Source organism: Carassius gibelio, chromosome B7 (assembly GCF_023724105.1).
Source record: "Carassius gibelio isolate Cgi1373 ecotype wild population from Czech Republic chromosome B7, carGib1.2-hapl.c, whole genome shotgun sequence".
Lineage (NCBI taxonomy): Eukaryota > Metazoa > Chordata > Actinopteri > Cypriniformes > Cyprinidae > Carassius > Carassius gibelio.
The window spans coordinates 28977274-28989506 of NC_068402.1; the positions used below are offsets into that span (position 1 = coordinate 28977274).

General features: G+C 35.2%; 1 protein-coding gene across 3 annotated transcripts; it reads right to left on the minus strand.

The window, feature by feature from the left end:
- Positions 1 to 2469: 2469 nt before the first annotated feature.
- On the minus strand, positions 2470 to 12192 carry LOC127962488 (cytochrome b5 reductase 4). Of its 3 annotated transcripts, none has more exons than XM_052562071.1 (17): positions 11962 to 12192; positions 11097 to 11215; positions 10813 to 10966; positions 10160 to 10260; positions 8806 to 8890; positions 8503 to 8538; positions 8314 to 8386; positions 7861 to 7918; positions 7663 to 7756; positions 7519 to 7551; positions 7109 to 7231; positions 6243 to 6383; positions 5996 to 6145; positions 5388 to 5538; positions 4163 to 4249; positions 3642 to 3803; positions 2470 to 3518 (listed from the first exon to the last, which is right to left on the minus strand). In XM_052562071.1, the coding sequence occupies exons 1-17, from the start codon at positions 12110 to 12112 to the stop codon at positions 3464 to 3466; spliced, it is 1773 nt and encodes a 590-aa protein (XP_052418031.1). In that variant the 5' UTR covers positions 12113 to 12192; the 3' UTR covers positions 2470 to 3463. The 3 variants fall into 3 exon arrangements, with proteins under 3 accessions (XP_052418031.1, XP_052418033.1, XP_052418032.1); XM_052562073.1 differs by lacking the exon at positions 11962 to 12192 and adding an exon at positions 11460 to 11553; XM_052562072.1 differs by lacking the exon at positions 11962 to 12192 and adding an exon at positions 11321 to 11544.
- Between the last annotated feature and the right edge of the window lie 41 nt (positions 12193 to 12233).

Consider the following 12233-nt stretch of genomic DNA (forward strand, 5'->3'; position numbering starts at 1 on the left):
TAGAGAGTTACTTGCGTTCTATAGAAATTGTCAAAATATCTGAAAATTCCCCTGCACTAGTGAAAAAGAGTAACACTCTTGTCTGGGGACGATACGAACAGAAGTCTCAATGTTGAAAGTGACGTGACATTCAGCCAAGTATACTCAGAATTTGTGCTCTGCATTTAACCCATCCGAAGTGCACACACACAGAGCAGTGAACACACACACACACTGTGAATACACACCCGGAGCAGTTGGGGGTTCGATGCCTTGCTCAAGGGCACCTAAGTCGTGGTATTGAGGGTGGAGAGAGAACTGTACATGCACTCCCCCCACCTACAATTCCTGCCAGCCCGGGACTCAAACTCACAACCTTTCGATTGGGAGTCCGACTCTCTAACCACTAGGCCACGACTTCCACTTGATGAACCAGATGTCCTATATCAGCACTCCTGGAAGACAGTCTGCCCAGTCAAATTCAAGGACTGAACCTGTTGTCTAAAGCTATTTTAAAAAGTCTGTCTTACACATTAGATGTACTGCTATAGTAATAAAATGAATTAACCATAACTAACCCTAAACCAAAACACTCATCCTAACCCTCATCCTAACCAAAACCCTCATCCTAACCTTTACCATATAGTTAATACATGTAGTTAATACAAATTGGCAAGTACTGTATCAATTCACTGTAACAAGGAAACATAAAATAGAGTGAAACACCAAATTATATTATAAATGTGTTAGAAACATATAAATTAACAATCAAAATGCAATTACCAAAACTTAATTCCACAACATTCTTTGGAGACAGTTATCCTAATTTGCTTTGTTGACCCATTGGTGCACATTTTTTTTTTTTTTCTGAGTGGTTTCATGCATATAGTTGTGTTATTAGTGTCCTATGTGAATATTTATGTATTTATTTTCCCCCTTTTTTTTATTGAAAATCATATTTTTGAATGTGCAATGTGCTAATATGTTTTATGCACACCTTCAATTACAAAGTATACCTGAAAGAAAATTACGCATTTTAGGCCCATAGTATTCAATGGCTGTCTCTAGTAGGTGATTTCATATAAAAATTTAATTTAAACTCATTACTTGTCTGAATTTCAACATTATAATGGAATCATAAGCTGCTAGTCATAAAAATAATTAGGGTCCTTGACCAATTAGAATGAAACTCATCCAAATTGGATGAATGAGCCACAATATTTAAATAAAAGCCTCTTTCCACTTAAGGGTTTAAAATATATAAATACATATAAATAGTCACAGTCACATTGTTATAAAGATATAAAGATAGATTGATATAAAGTACATTATATGTTTTTTTTTTTATGTAAAATAGGCTACAAAATGATACACTGTATAATATAATGTCAGAGTTGTCTGGAACCCAGCATTAGGTTAAAATTTCAATAAACGAGCGTGTACTAATTACGAGTCATTCTATTAGGTAATATTCCAGCACTTGACAAACAGATAACGACTCCTAAGTAGCACTTAAAGCACAGTTACATGCAATTGCTTTAAGTGCATTTTCGGGAAATGCAAGTGAAACAAAAACGAACGATCATAAAATTATTTGTAGAAAACACTCTTAATTCTAAGATCAAGATGTTGATCTTCTAAGATCTTCTTCTTCTTGCTTTACGGCTGATCGCAGACTTATATGCATTACCATCACCATGCTCTTAAATGGACCATTGACACTCTATCTACAATCTAAATTGGGAGTGTCACTGGCCAACTAACGTAAAGGTGGCGGTAATGTAAGTTTGTGATCTGCTGTAAAGCAAGAAGAAGAAGACGTCTTATGCACATGCTGAAGAAGAAGACGCGAATGTGCTCAGGACAGTTCAGACACTGCGGTAAAGATAAGAGGTAAAAAAACAATATACTATTCAGTTTCTTGCACAGACCGATCGTTTTGTGTTTTTACACATCAATGTATCATCACGAGCCGCAGGGTTTCATTCAGTTTTGTTCGTGTATGTGTTATGACTCTCAAAGCCATGATTCCCATTCACTGACATTATAGGACTGACAGGTTTGAGTTAAAAAAGTGTTATTAACATTAATTTATTTTATTATATATATATATATATATATATATATATATATATATATTTTTTTTATCAGCAGTTTAGACTCTCTTTCAGACGGCACCCATTTACTGCAGAGGATCCACTGGTGAGTAAATGTTTTAATGTTTTTCCAAATCTGTTCCGATGAAGATAAATTCACATTTGCAATTTAGCTGGCCTAAATTTTAATTTTTGGGTGAACTACTTTAATTTCATTAAAAGTATGAATCGTGTACAAGTCAAATTAAATTGCATTTTATTTAATGATTTTGATGATCGGAATAAATTGTCCTGTAATATTTGCCAATGTTAATAACATTCTTCTTGTAGGCGAGAAGATTTGTTTCAGACTACAAGATAGCAGCAGAAATCAAAAGAGTAGGTGTATCAGGTGTATTTTTAACCATTTAATTCAATTTCTTGCTGCTTACAGCTTAAGCCACATCTCATCCTACCCTTGAATGTGAGCACTGATAGAACAATCCGGTTAAAGTTTTCTGTTGGAAGCCATCAGTGGTTGACTAGTCAAATAATTATCAGTTTTTACAAATCAATCATATTTCAGAGCTTTCTTCAATATATAAATATTTTGACTGCAATGTATCAAACACATTATATCAAGTATCATGCAATAAACAATGCATGAAGATACATTTTCAGAGCAACCTGGTTTGCTGGTATAACAGAAAGTGTTTTGCTATAATAGTTTTCAGCCTCCTCTAAACTGACATCAGGCCTGTCATACAAGTTTACAGATTTCAGTTGAAACACAACAGCACGAGAGGCACAAAATATACATTTCTGTTGGGAATTGCGTTCCAGGTCGATCATTTACCATAAATAATAATTTACCATTAGAATAGTCGGTACACACACTGAGAAACATTATTAATTCTGCAATCAGATTAGCATTTCCAAACAGCAATAGCTATACTTGTAAAGTAACCCATCTCATGCATCCTGACTAACTGATCATTTTTAATTTGCTTAATAGAGACACAACAACAAAATCTGTTGCATGGATTGCTTTCTCAATTATGTTGTAGCTGCATTACACAAAGTGCTCGAAATCTTCCAAGTCATTAATAAATATGAAATGCAGAAAACAATCAAATATCTTCTTCGTTGCATAAACAAACCTAGCAGAATTATTCTGCATTGTTCAAATCTGCAAACTTCAAATGGGAAACTAAATAAAATAAAATGTTAAGAAACCAACTTCTGATGTTTCTCAGAGTGCAGGGCATCTGATTGTGGCATCAGATCTCTACAAGTTATAAGACGATATAGTAGAACAGTATTACAGCTATATGAATGGAAAGTGCATTTTATATGCATAGAGATAGTCTGCAAGTATGTGAAATCCATCTTTCACTTTAAAGTCCCAATCAGCCCTGAAAAATGTGAATTTCCTCTTCACTGAAGTCCAGCTTTCTGACCAACCTGTGAGAAAGTATACATAGAGTAAAAAAAATCAACGCATTACCCAAAAAGTAAAAAAAAATGCCTCAAACAGCTTCAGATATCTCAAATGTATATATGTAATCCATTAAAACAATGACTCACTGCACTGCTAACTCTGTGAATCCAGTTGGGCCGCACACACACACTAGACATTTGGAGTCTTCTGGTCTCTCCAGGAAGTTCTGCAGCATACAAGCATCTATCCGCCCTCTTCTGCCTCTCCAAGAATCTGTAGGCTCCGACAGAACGTGCTCCACCTCAAACCTAAGATACACCACAGTTAGGGTGCTGCCTAGTGACAGTCTGAACTGAATCAACATTGAATCTGAATCGAGTTGAATGACGACACTATTGTAGAGCTGCTTTACATCTGAAATTGAATTCTTTTTCAAATTGATTAATTTTGCAACATTTACACTTATTTTCCTGTTTATTAAAGTTAAGCTACTTACAAATAATGTGTATTGTATAAAGCACTATATAAATACTTATCAGTAGAAAATGAGGCAGTAAACTAAATAAATAAATACAGCACGGATTCTCGCTGAGATCACTGTGATGTAATTTAAAGATGTTACATTCCTGATAGAATGAACAGTCAGACATAATTCAATAAATGATACCTTTCCTCTTTTGAACAAAGTTCATCCAGCTGAGAGCACCAAAGTATGTCCCTCTCTTGACGGTTAAAGAACATCAGCTTGGATTTTCTGAAAATATCAATATTTAGAGTTAATCTATCAATTATTGTTGGATTAACCTTAGTTAAGTTAATATAATAATAATAACAACTGTAACTTCTACTAATAATCTTCAACCAATCATTTTATTCCAAACTATTCCATTTTTCTTTACGAGTAAACATTTAAATACATACATACATACATACATACATACATTAATAGCCAAGATTTAAAATAATTCAAATCTATCATTAATACAAATGCCCATGATGGCTGCTTCAACATTCAACATCTTTTAAACAACCAACAATGGCTTTAAAGCTTTGTAACCGAGTATATTCTCCAAAATGGCTCTACGGTGATGCAGAGAGAAACAGAGGAGACAAATTGTTGAATAAAGTAATTATTTTAGTTTTATTCGCATGCAGAAAATATTCTCATCTCTTCAAAACATTACGGTTGAACGACTGACGGCAGATTGACTATTCTGACGATGTCTTTCATACTTTTCTGGACCTTGACAGTTTATTTTACTTGGCAGTCTATGGGACAGTCTCAAGCCTCCAGGTTTTCATCCGAAATTGCTTAAATTGTGTTCTGAAAGACGAACAAAGCTTTTATGGGTTTGGAATGACATGGGGGTAAGTGATTAATCACAAAATGTTCATTTTGGGGTGGAGTATCACTTTATATCAAAACATACATATGATTGTATGACACCAGTTACTGCTTTATTTAATCAGAAACAGAATCTTAATGTTATATGTGCATTTTACTCTATTTTATTACAAATAGGCCAACAATACCCCCTCAGAAGGTGGGCATCAGGACCCGGGGGAGACTGTTGTTGTTGCCGTTGCAGGCACTAATGATTGTTTACTCTATCACACACCAAATGAGACATTCTATACGTGCATTCTCAGAATAAATATGGCAAAATCAGTAAATATAATCAGCATTCAGGCCATATCCGCATCATTTTTCATATTGGGCTGATGCCGATAATTACATCTTTAATTATGTTTCCAATAATACTGTGCAACCCTGCTTTATTACAACCACATTGACACCAGCAAAAGTGATTGCAACATTTGCTTTTTTTTTTTTTTTTCTTGAATATGTTGTTTGTTGTGTTTTTTTTTTTTCAGATTTGTACAGAGCAGACCTGACTGATGTGAGATCCTGAAGAGCCAGCCGTATGAGACGAGCCATGGGTGTGAAACCCGTGCCGGCCGCTAGCATGTAGAGATGAGTGACGTCACGCAAGATACGCATAGAGAAGGATCCCTCCGGACCGCCTACTGACAGAGAGGATCCTGGAACAGACCAGAAACATGACAGGACTCAGTAAGGTTTGCTTGTGATTCAATGCAATTCCAGTTTTCATGGTTATTTTCAAACTGAAACGTACTTTTTTTTTTTCTTTACTATTAATTACTATTATTTTTTGGCACTTTCGTTCTTTCTGTGTGTGCAAAACAGGGAAGCCATGAGCTGAGAAAGCTTTTTAGCTTTAATTCAATTCAAATTTGAACTGAGATACCAAACGGGGACTACCATTAACATTAGAGCTTGAATTAAAAATGTTGAGAATTAAAGTGAACTAAAATTAAAACTCCATATAACCTTAAGTGTAATTATAGTTTCAAAGATCTTACAAACAGGTTTACTGGCAAGGGTGGGTTTCTAATTCCAGCTCATGAATTGCATGGTGAAAAATCACGTAGTACTGTTTCTTTCTTTAAACAAAAAATGATATGGGAAGTTACAAACCAACAGGGAGGTTGGCGAGATGTGAGGTCAACAATCCATCAGGATAGATCTTTATCATGAGCTGTAAGTCTGAGCCCATTTCAGCACTGGATTGTGAGGGAGGTATTAGCGTCTGATCCACTGGTGTGTAAGGTTTTACAACATCTGTACCTGCTCACCAAACACAAAAAAGCAGCCTGCTGAACACTCCATAAAACCTTCACCTTCCATTGGTTATCTTTAGATGTGTGACAAAGTGACGCATTACCCTGGAGAGAGGTTTTGAGGTAGACGTGTCTTCCCACAGGAACTTGCATATGTGACCCTGGTGGAAGTTGTAAACGCAAGACCTGCGTGTCATGTGTGACATCCGTTTTCGAAACCAACACACATTCCCTGTAGAACAGCTCTGTGATAAAACAAATGTTATTAAACATTACTATTATTATCAATTTATGTAAAGCTATTTCTTTCAGAGACCTAGAAGCCAAAAATATAACAACAACAATTTCATATAAAATGATAGAAATAGGGAAAATACATGCAATAAGGAGGAAATTAAGTGGGGAATTGGACTAACAAGCTATATATTAAGATGGTGGTATCAGCTAAAACCATCTGGTCTACTGTAGAAATGTTAAATGGTAATCAGGTTTGTAATTTTAGAGTTTAAGTGTGTTCAGGGGCAGCAGATACAAAGACTTCTACAAACTCAGTCCTTGTTTTAGGCACTGATGCTCATAATATATGCTTCTATTTCAAGGAGTCATGTATATTTGATTGAATATGAACACCTTTAAATGGTGAAAATCTTTTTTTCCCCTCAATATTAAGAACCAATTCTGAATGTAGGAAATTGTCAAATCAACAGAAATAAACAAGACAAAATTTAATGTAGAAGCACAACAGTAAAACAGCTCCACACAGATCTGAATTTGTTTTAGGACCGATGTGTCTTAAATTAATTATATATATTAAATAATGATGATAATAATAAGAGCCCAACACAGAGCCTTGTGGTACCCCTTTAATTCATGTAAAAAGAGTTTTTCTATATCTTTACAAAATTAAACCACAAATTATTAAACACTTAGATATTAATAAGAAAATTGAGAACAAAGGTTTGTTACTCACCACGATCTTTACACTGAATAAATGTGTCATGGTGTTCTAGTGGTTGCCCCACTTTCGTCCACTTATCTTTGACAGATTTGTGGAAACACACCTGAACTTTTCCTACGGAGTGGGCTGTCTGAACTATAAGCACAGGACAACAGAGAAACACTTCTTTAGAATTAGAAAAATAAATTATTGATATTTTCCAAAAAGCATATAGTTTAAACAGTATCACCATGTAAATGCCATAATAACATAAAATGAATCATTAGCAAGTTAATGTACACTACACCACAATGGATCACAGTAATATCAGTTTATATCATTACTGTACCATGGTACAGCCACAGTATTTTTTGTACAAGTAATTTTCAAAATATTTCCACATTTAAAACAAAAAAGCATGTCTAATTTAACATACTACTCACCATCTACACATCCTTGAACTTCACTGGACAGGCCTATAAAAAAGGAACAAGTGTTATGAACTATTATATCATGTTATGACACATATATAGCAATACACAACAATGTTAATGTCTCAGTGGCTGAAGAAGTGCAGAAAGACCCACGCCAGTAGAGAAGATACGACATCTTCCCTAAGAGCATCTCCACACGAAGAGTATCATCTTGCAGATCCACCACTGCACAGCCAGCGCTGGGAATCTGGTGTGGGGGGGGTGTTTTAATTTAATTTTTAATAATCTTTTATATTGAAGAAAAGACAACCAGATAACCACTGTATCTTATGAGAATGAGTTGAGACAAACCTTTCGCTTTGTGTAAACAACAATACTGACAGTTCCATCTGTCTGGAACCATTCATACCTAAACATGAAGAAAATAAATAATAATAATTATATATATAAAAGAATCATCCAATCAGGTGAGGCTGACAAGTTTATTTTCTGTTTTCCTTATTTTTGCCTAGCTTATAACTTTTTTTTTTTTTTATAAAACACTAGTATTTTTAGAGCCCTGTTAGTAAACTGTCTGAGTGGTTAAAATAACTCTGATTCACTGAATGAATCTTCCTGAGACCAAACATGTAATCTCAACAAAACCAACCAAAACCATGAATCATTATTCACCACAACTAGCCCTAAATGCTTCATAACAGAATAAAAAAGTCTGAACAAGACACAGACCAGCTGATACTGTACCAAGGAATGAGTCACTCAGTATGATTTTATTATAATCATGAGATAAACAGAAAAACATACCGAGGGCGATGATCTTTGGCAGGGAGAGGAGTAGGTACAGGCTCCTGTCTTAAAGGTGGAGGAAGAGACAAACCTGGTATGAAGAGTACCACACAGAGAATTACTCCTCATGAAACAAAACAAGTAATAGCTTACCCAGCATTTCTAACAAGAAATCTGCATAGTTGAACTATGGCTTTGATGTCATACCGTTCAAGTGAGTGCTTTCCATCTTCTCTGTCTGAGCTGCAGGAACCAAAGAACCATGTAACGAGGCATTAAAACAAAAACATCAAAAATCTTATTTTGGGTTTGATTCTGAATTAATAGGAATATTTCATTCTGTTAACGGTACGTTCATTAATATGGAAAATATTTTTACTACTGATCATTTCAAGCAAAAACGTAAAGCAGGCCGTAAAGCAATATGTTTGTATCAGAATAATTATATATGATCACAAAATGAATGGTTTTCACTGAATTATTTTCTATTGCCAAAAGAACTGACAGAACCTTGAAGAGCAGGACTGGGCTTCACTGCCATCCTCCCCACCAGACACTCCTTCAGCATGGACTCATAATTCACCCACCGGTGGACCTTGGGTGGACAGAAGCAGCAACAATGATAATATGTATACTAAAATAAAGAACTTATAATAAGTTGCAAGCTATTAGTTCATACTTAATAGTTCAGTTCAGAAACACATAGTTTATAAAGTATTTCTAAATTACACAAAAATGTGGACCAATTCACTTTTATACATAAACATTTCATTAATTCTTTAAGAATTAAAGGTACAATTTGTAAGATAGTTAAAGTAAAATATCCAAAAACCACTAGGCTAGAGTAATATATTTTGTCCAGCTGATTACTAACAATATCGCTGATGTTTTCAATTACGTGTAAATCATGAGAAAATTCCCATCTAAACAGTGACACGGGGCAGTGCAGTCGCCTGTCAATGACGTTAGTTACCCTTTGTTACCGCCTTTACTGACGTAGAAACCACATGACAACAGTGTCCTGGACAAATGCGGAAGTAGCTTCGCAACAAAATTCAACTAGAAAGAGATGCTGATCTCGCTTGTTTTACTCGACAAGTGAGTTGTTTTGATTCGTAACTTCGTAACAGAAAACGTATACTATTATAACGATCAACAAGATTAGTATTATGGGGCATACATGCCAAACGCGGGGCATTCCGTCTCTAGACCCGCGGGAGGACGTGTCTGATCCATAGTCTGATCACATCTTTGCATTGACTTTGTATGTAATCTACTCCATTGCAAATCATTGAACTCGCGTTGAATCCATGATTTATATTTCCGTCAGATTGATGGCCGTCAGTGGTTGGGTAGAAGACAACAAATCCCATCATTCCACGCTCTTTCTTAGCGTCATCAAACCACGCGATTGTTATTGTTTTTGTAGTGCGCCTTCTAGTGGCAGGTCCTACACCCTGTACCTTTAATTAATAACTTTTCATAAATGTTCCCATGAACCATTACTCTGGTTTAAAAATCTGACTATCCTCAGTGTTTACATACAGGTATGTAACATTTACACATTAAATAAATAAATGTATGTTTTAATAAATGCTGAAATGTAAGAAGCAGCTGAACAATATACGATCAGTCACCTATGATAAATGTAAAATGCTATTTTATTGCTTCGCAAATTCAACAGAATCAACAGATTAATTCTAAGAATTTAATATCCATATTAAATAAGTATTTTTGTAATAATAATAATTATTATTATTTTCATGTGAGCAACATTAAGGGGGGGGGGGCAATTTAAAGTATATTTATAAGTAACTGTATGTGTAACATAAACTGTTAAACACTCCGCTCAGGGAGAATGTACCTGGTCAAACAGGTCAGTGCTATCAATCCCAGCAGCCCTCATCAGCTCCTCCTCCCCACCAGGGTGGAAATCCATGTAGGCACTCACGTTATAGACCATACCTACAGAAAACACACAAGCATACAGAGCCATGTGTACACCTGACACAGCTCCAACATCTTCTATTTCTTGTGTGGATGCAAACAGAACTGAAAGAAGTCACTCGTGCTCACCAGCCTGCATGTATTTAGTGAATAGCTTTACAATTTAAAATACTGGATTTTCGTTTTAATATGTTTGGAATGTATTTCTCACAAGTGCATTTTCAGCATCATTTAGAAATCATTTTAATAATAAGCTGATTTGCTGCATATAAAACTTTAATATTTTTGTCTGAACAATCTTTACATTTTTATTATTTTTTTATTTAATTAAATTTAGGACAGCATTTTTCAAACACAACATTTTCATTTTATTAGTATTTTGGTATATTCAAAATGTGTTATTTGATACATCCGATCAATTAAATGTAGCCTTTAAAATATATATATATATATATAGCTCTTTCTTTTTGAAGGTTCCATTGAACCTAACTCGACCAAACCAAAGCACATTCCAAACAGGTTTTCTGTAAATTCACCTCTGTAAGCATAGAAATTTGTGTCCTTGGCTACCTCTAATGCAGGTCCAGCAGTCGTTTCTGGTGTTGTGTTTCTTCAGCTCCTCTTCTGTGACCTCAATCAGTCGTCCTCTCAGTCCGGTCAGATCACGTCCGCTCTTGGTCAGTCTGATCCAGTCCAGGAGACTGTGACCTGGCTTCAGCGCCACCTGTATATGTTACACACAGTTGTGAATGCAGTTCTGTACACATAACTGCATGATAAATACAGAGCAGTCTCATTTTGCTATGCATTTAAATCACTCTTTAAATGACTCCTATTAAGTTTAAGGGACCGACCTTGTTTCTGGACTGTCCGGCTGGTGCGACTCTCTGCTGGGACCCAGCTGCCGGAAAAGACTGAGATGGTACATTTAACATCTCTGATGCTTTCAAACAAATCCAGCTCCTGAGAAAACCTGCCCAAGCACACTAAATATCACTGATCTGATGACAGATCCTGGCAAAACACACTAGATAAATACACTTTAACGTCTCTGGTCAGAGGAGTTTAAGTTACTGACGAGGAAGTGTTATGAAAGTGTAATGAAATGCGACTTCCTCATTTTGGCAGGTGGGTTTAATTTTTTGAGCTAACGAACATAACAACATGATCCAATTTAACTGCTCTACAAACACACAAAGACAGAGAAATGTAACAACCACTAGCAATGATACTGCTGTCTGAAAATAACAGCAGCTACAGTAATAGTCCGACTTCGAATCAAAAAAACCGTCGCCAAAATATGACGTCATAGCGTCCTCTAGCGACAATTCTGGTTTCATAATAAATTCGAATGTTATTAGAATTAAATACAAATTCTTAAATAAATGTACACGGCACACATTTATATTGGTATGTCAATATATATATAAAAAAAAAACTATTGATAGTGTTTCCATGCGTGTAAAAGTGACAATAATTATAATATGCAAAATTTACTTTTACTTTTTAATATTAATATATTTTTTCAGCTAGACCGAATAAATGTTCATAAACACACACACACACACACACACACACACACACACACACACACACACACACATATATATATATATGCCACTTAAGTTAACATAATTTACTTTGAACTACATTTCAGATAATCTTTCTGTTATACTTCAGGTTTAATTGTTTGAATTTTTTATTTATTTTTTTACTCACCAGACACAACACTAGATATGACAGAAAGGACGTCTGAAATGTTCCCTCTGTTTGCAGCTCTGTCATCTTCCTCATCTTCTTCCTCAAAGTCCTCATCATCTTCTTTTATCATTCCAGTGATATTTTTACGATCAGTGCTTTCAGAAAACATTACACATAATTATCATTTTGATAATAAACATTGACTATGGCATTATGACGGGGGCACATGCTGACGGGCATGACTTTTATTAATAGCTAATCTGTTTAATCCCGCCAACAGGAATTAGTAG

Excerpts from the sequence above, each read along its gene's own strand:
- LOC127962488 (XM_052562071.1), bottom strand. The coding sequence starts at position 12,112 with ATGTTTTCTGAAAGCACTGATCGTAAAAATATCACTGGAATGATAAAA. Across the intron at positions 7,919-8,313 it reads GCCAAAGATCATCGCCCTCG|GTATGAATGGTTCCAGACAG; the intron begins GTATGTTTTTCT and ends CTTCATGTTTAG. Across the intron at positions 3,804-4,162 it reads CTTTGTTCAAAAGAGGAAAG|GTTTGAGGTGGAGCACGTTC; the intron begins GTATCATTTATT and ends GGTGTATCTTAG.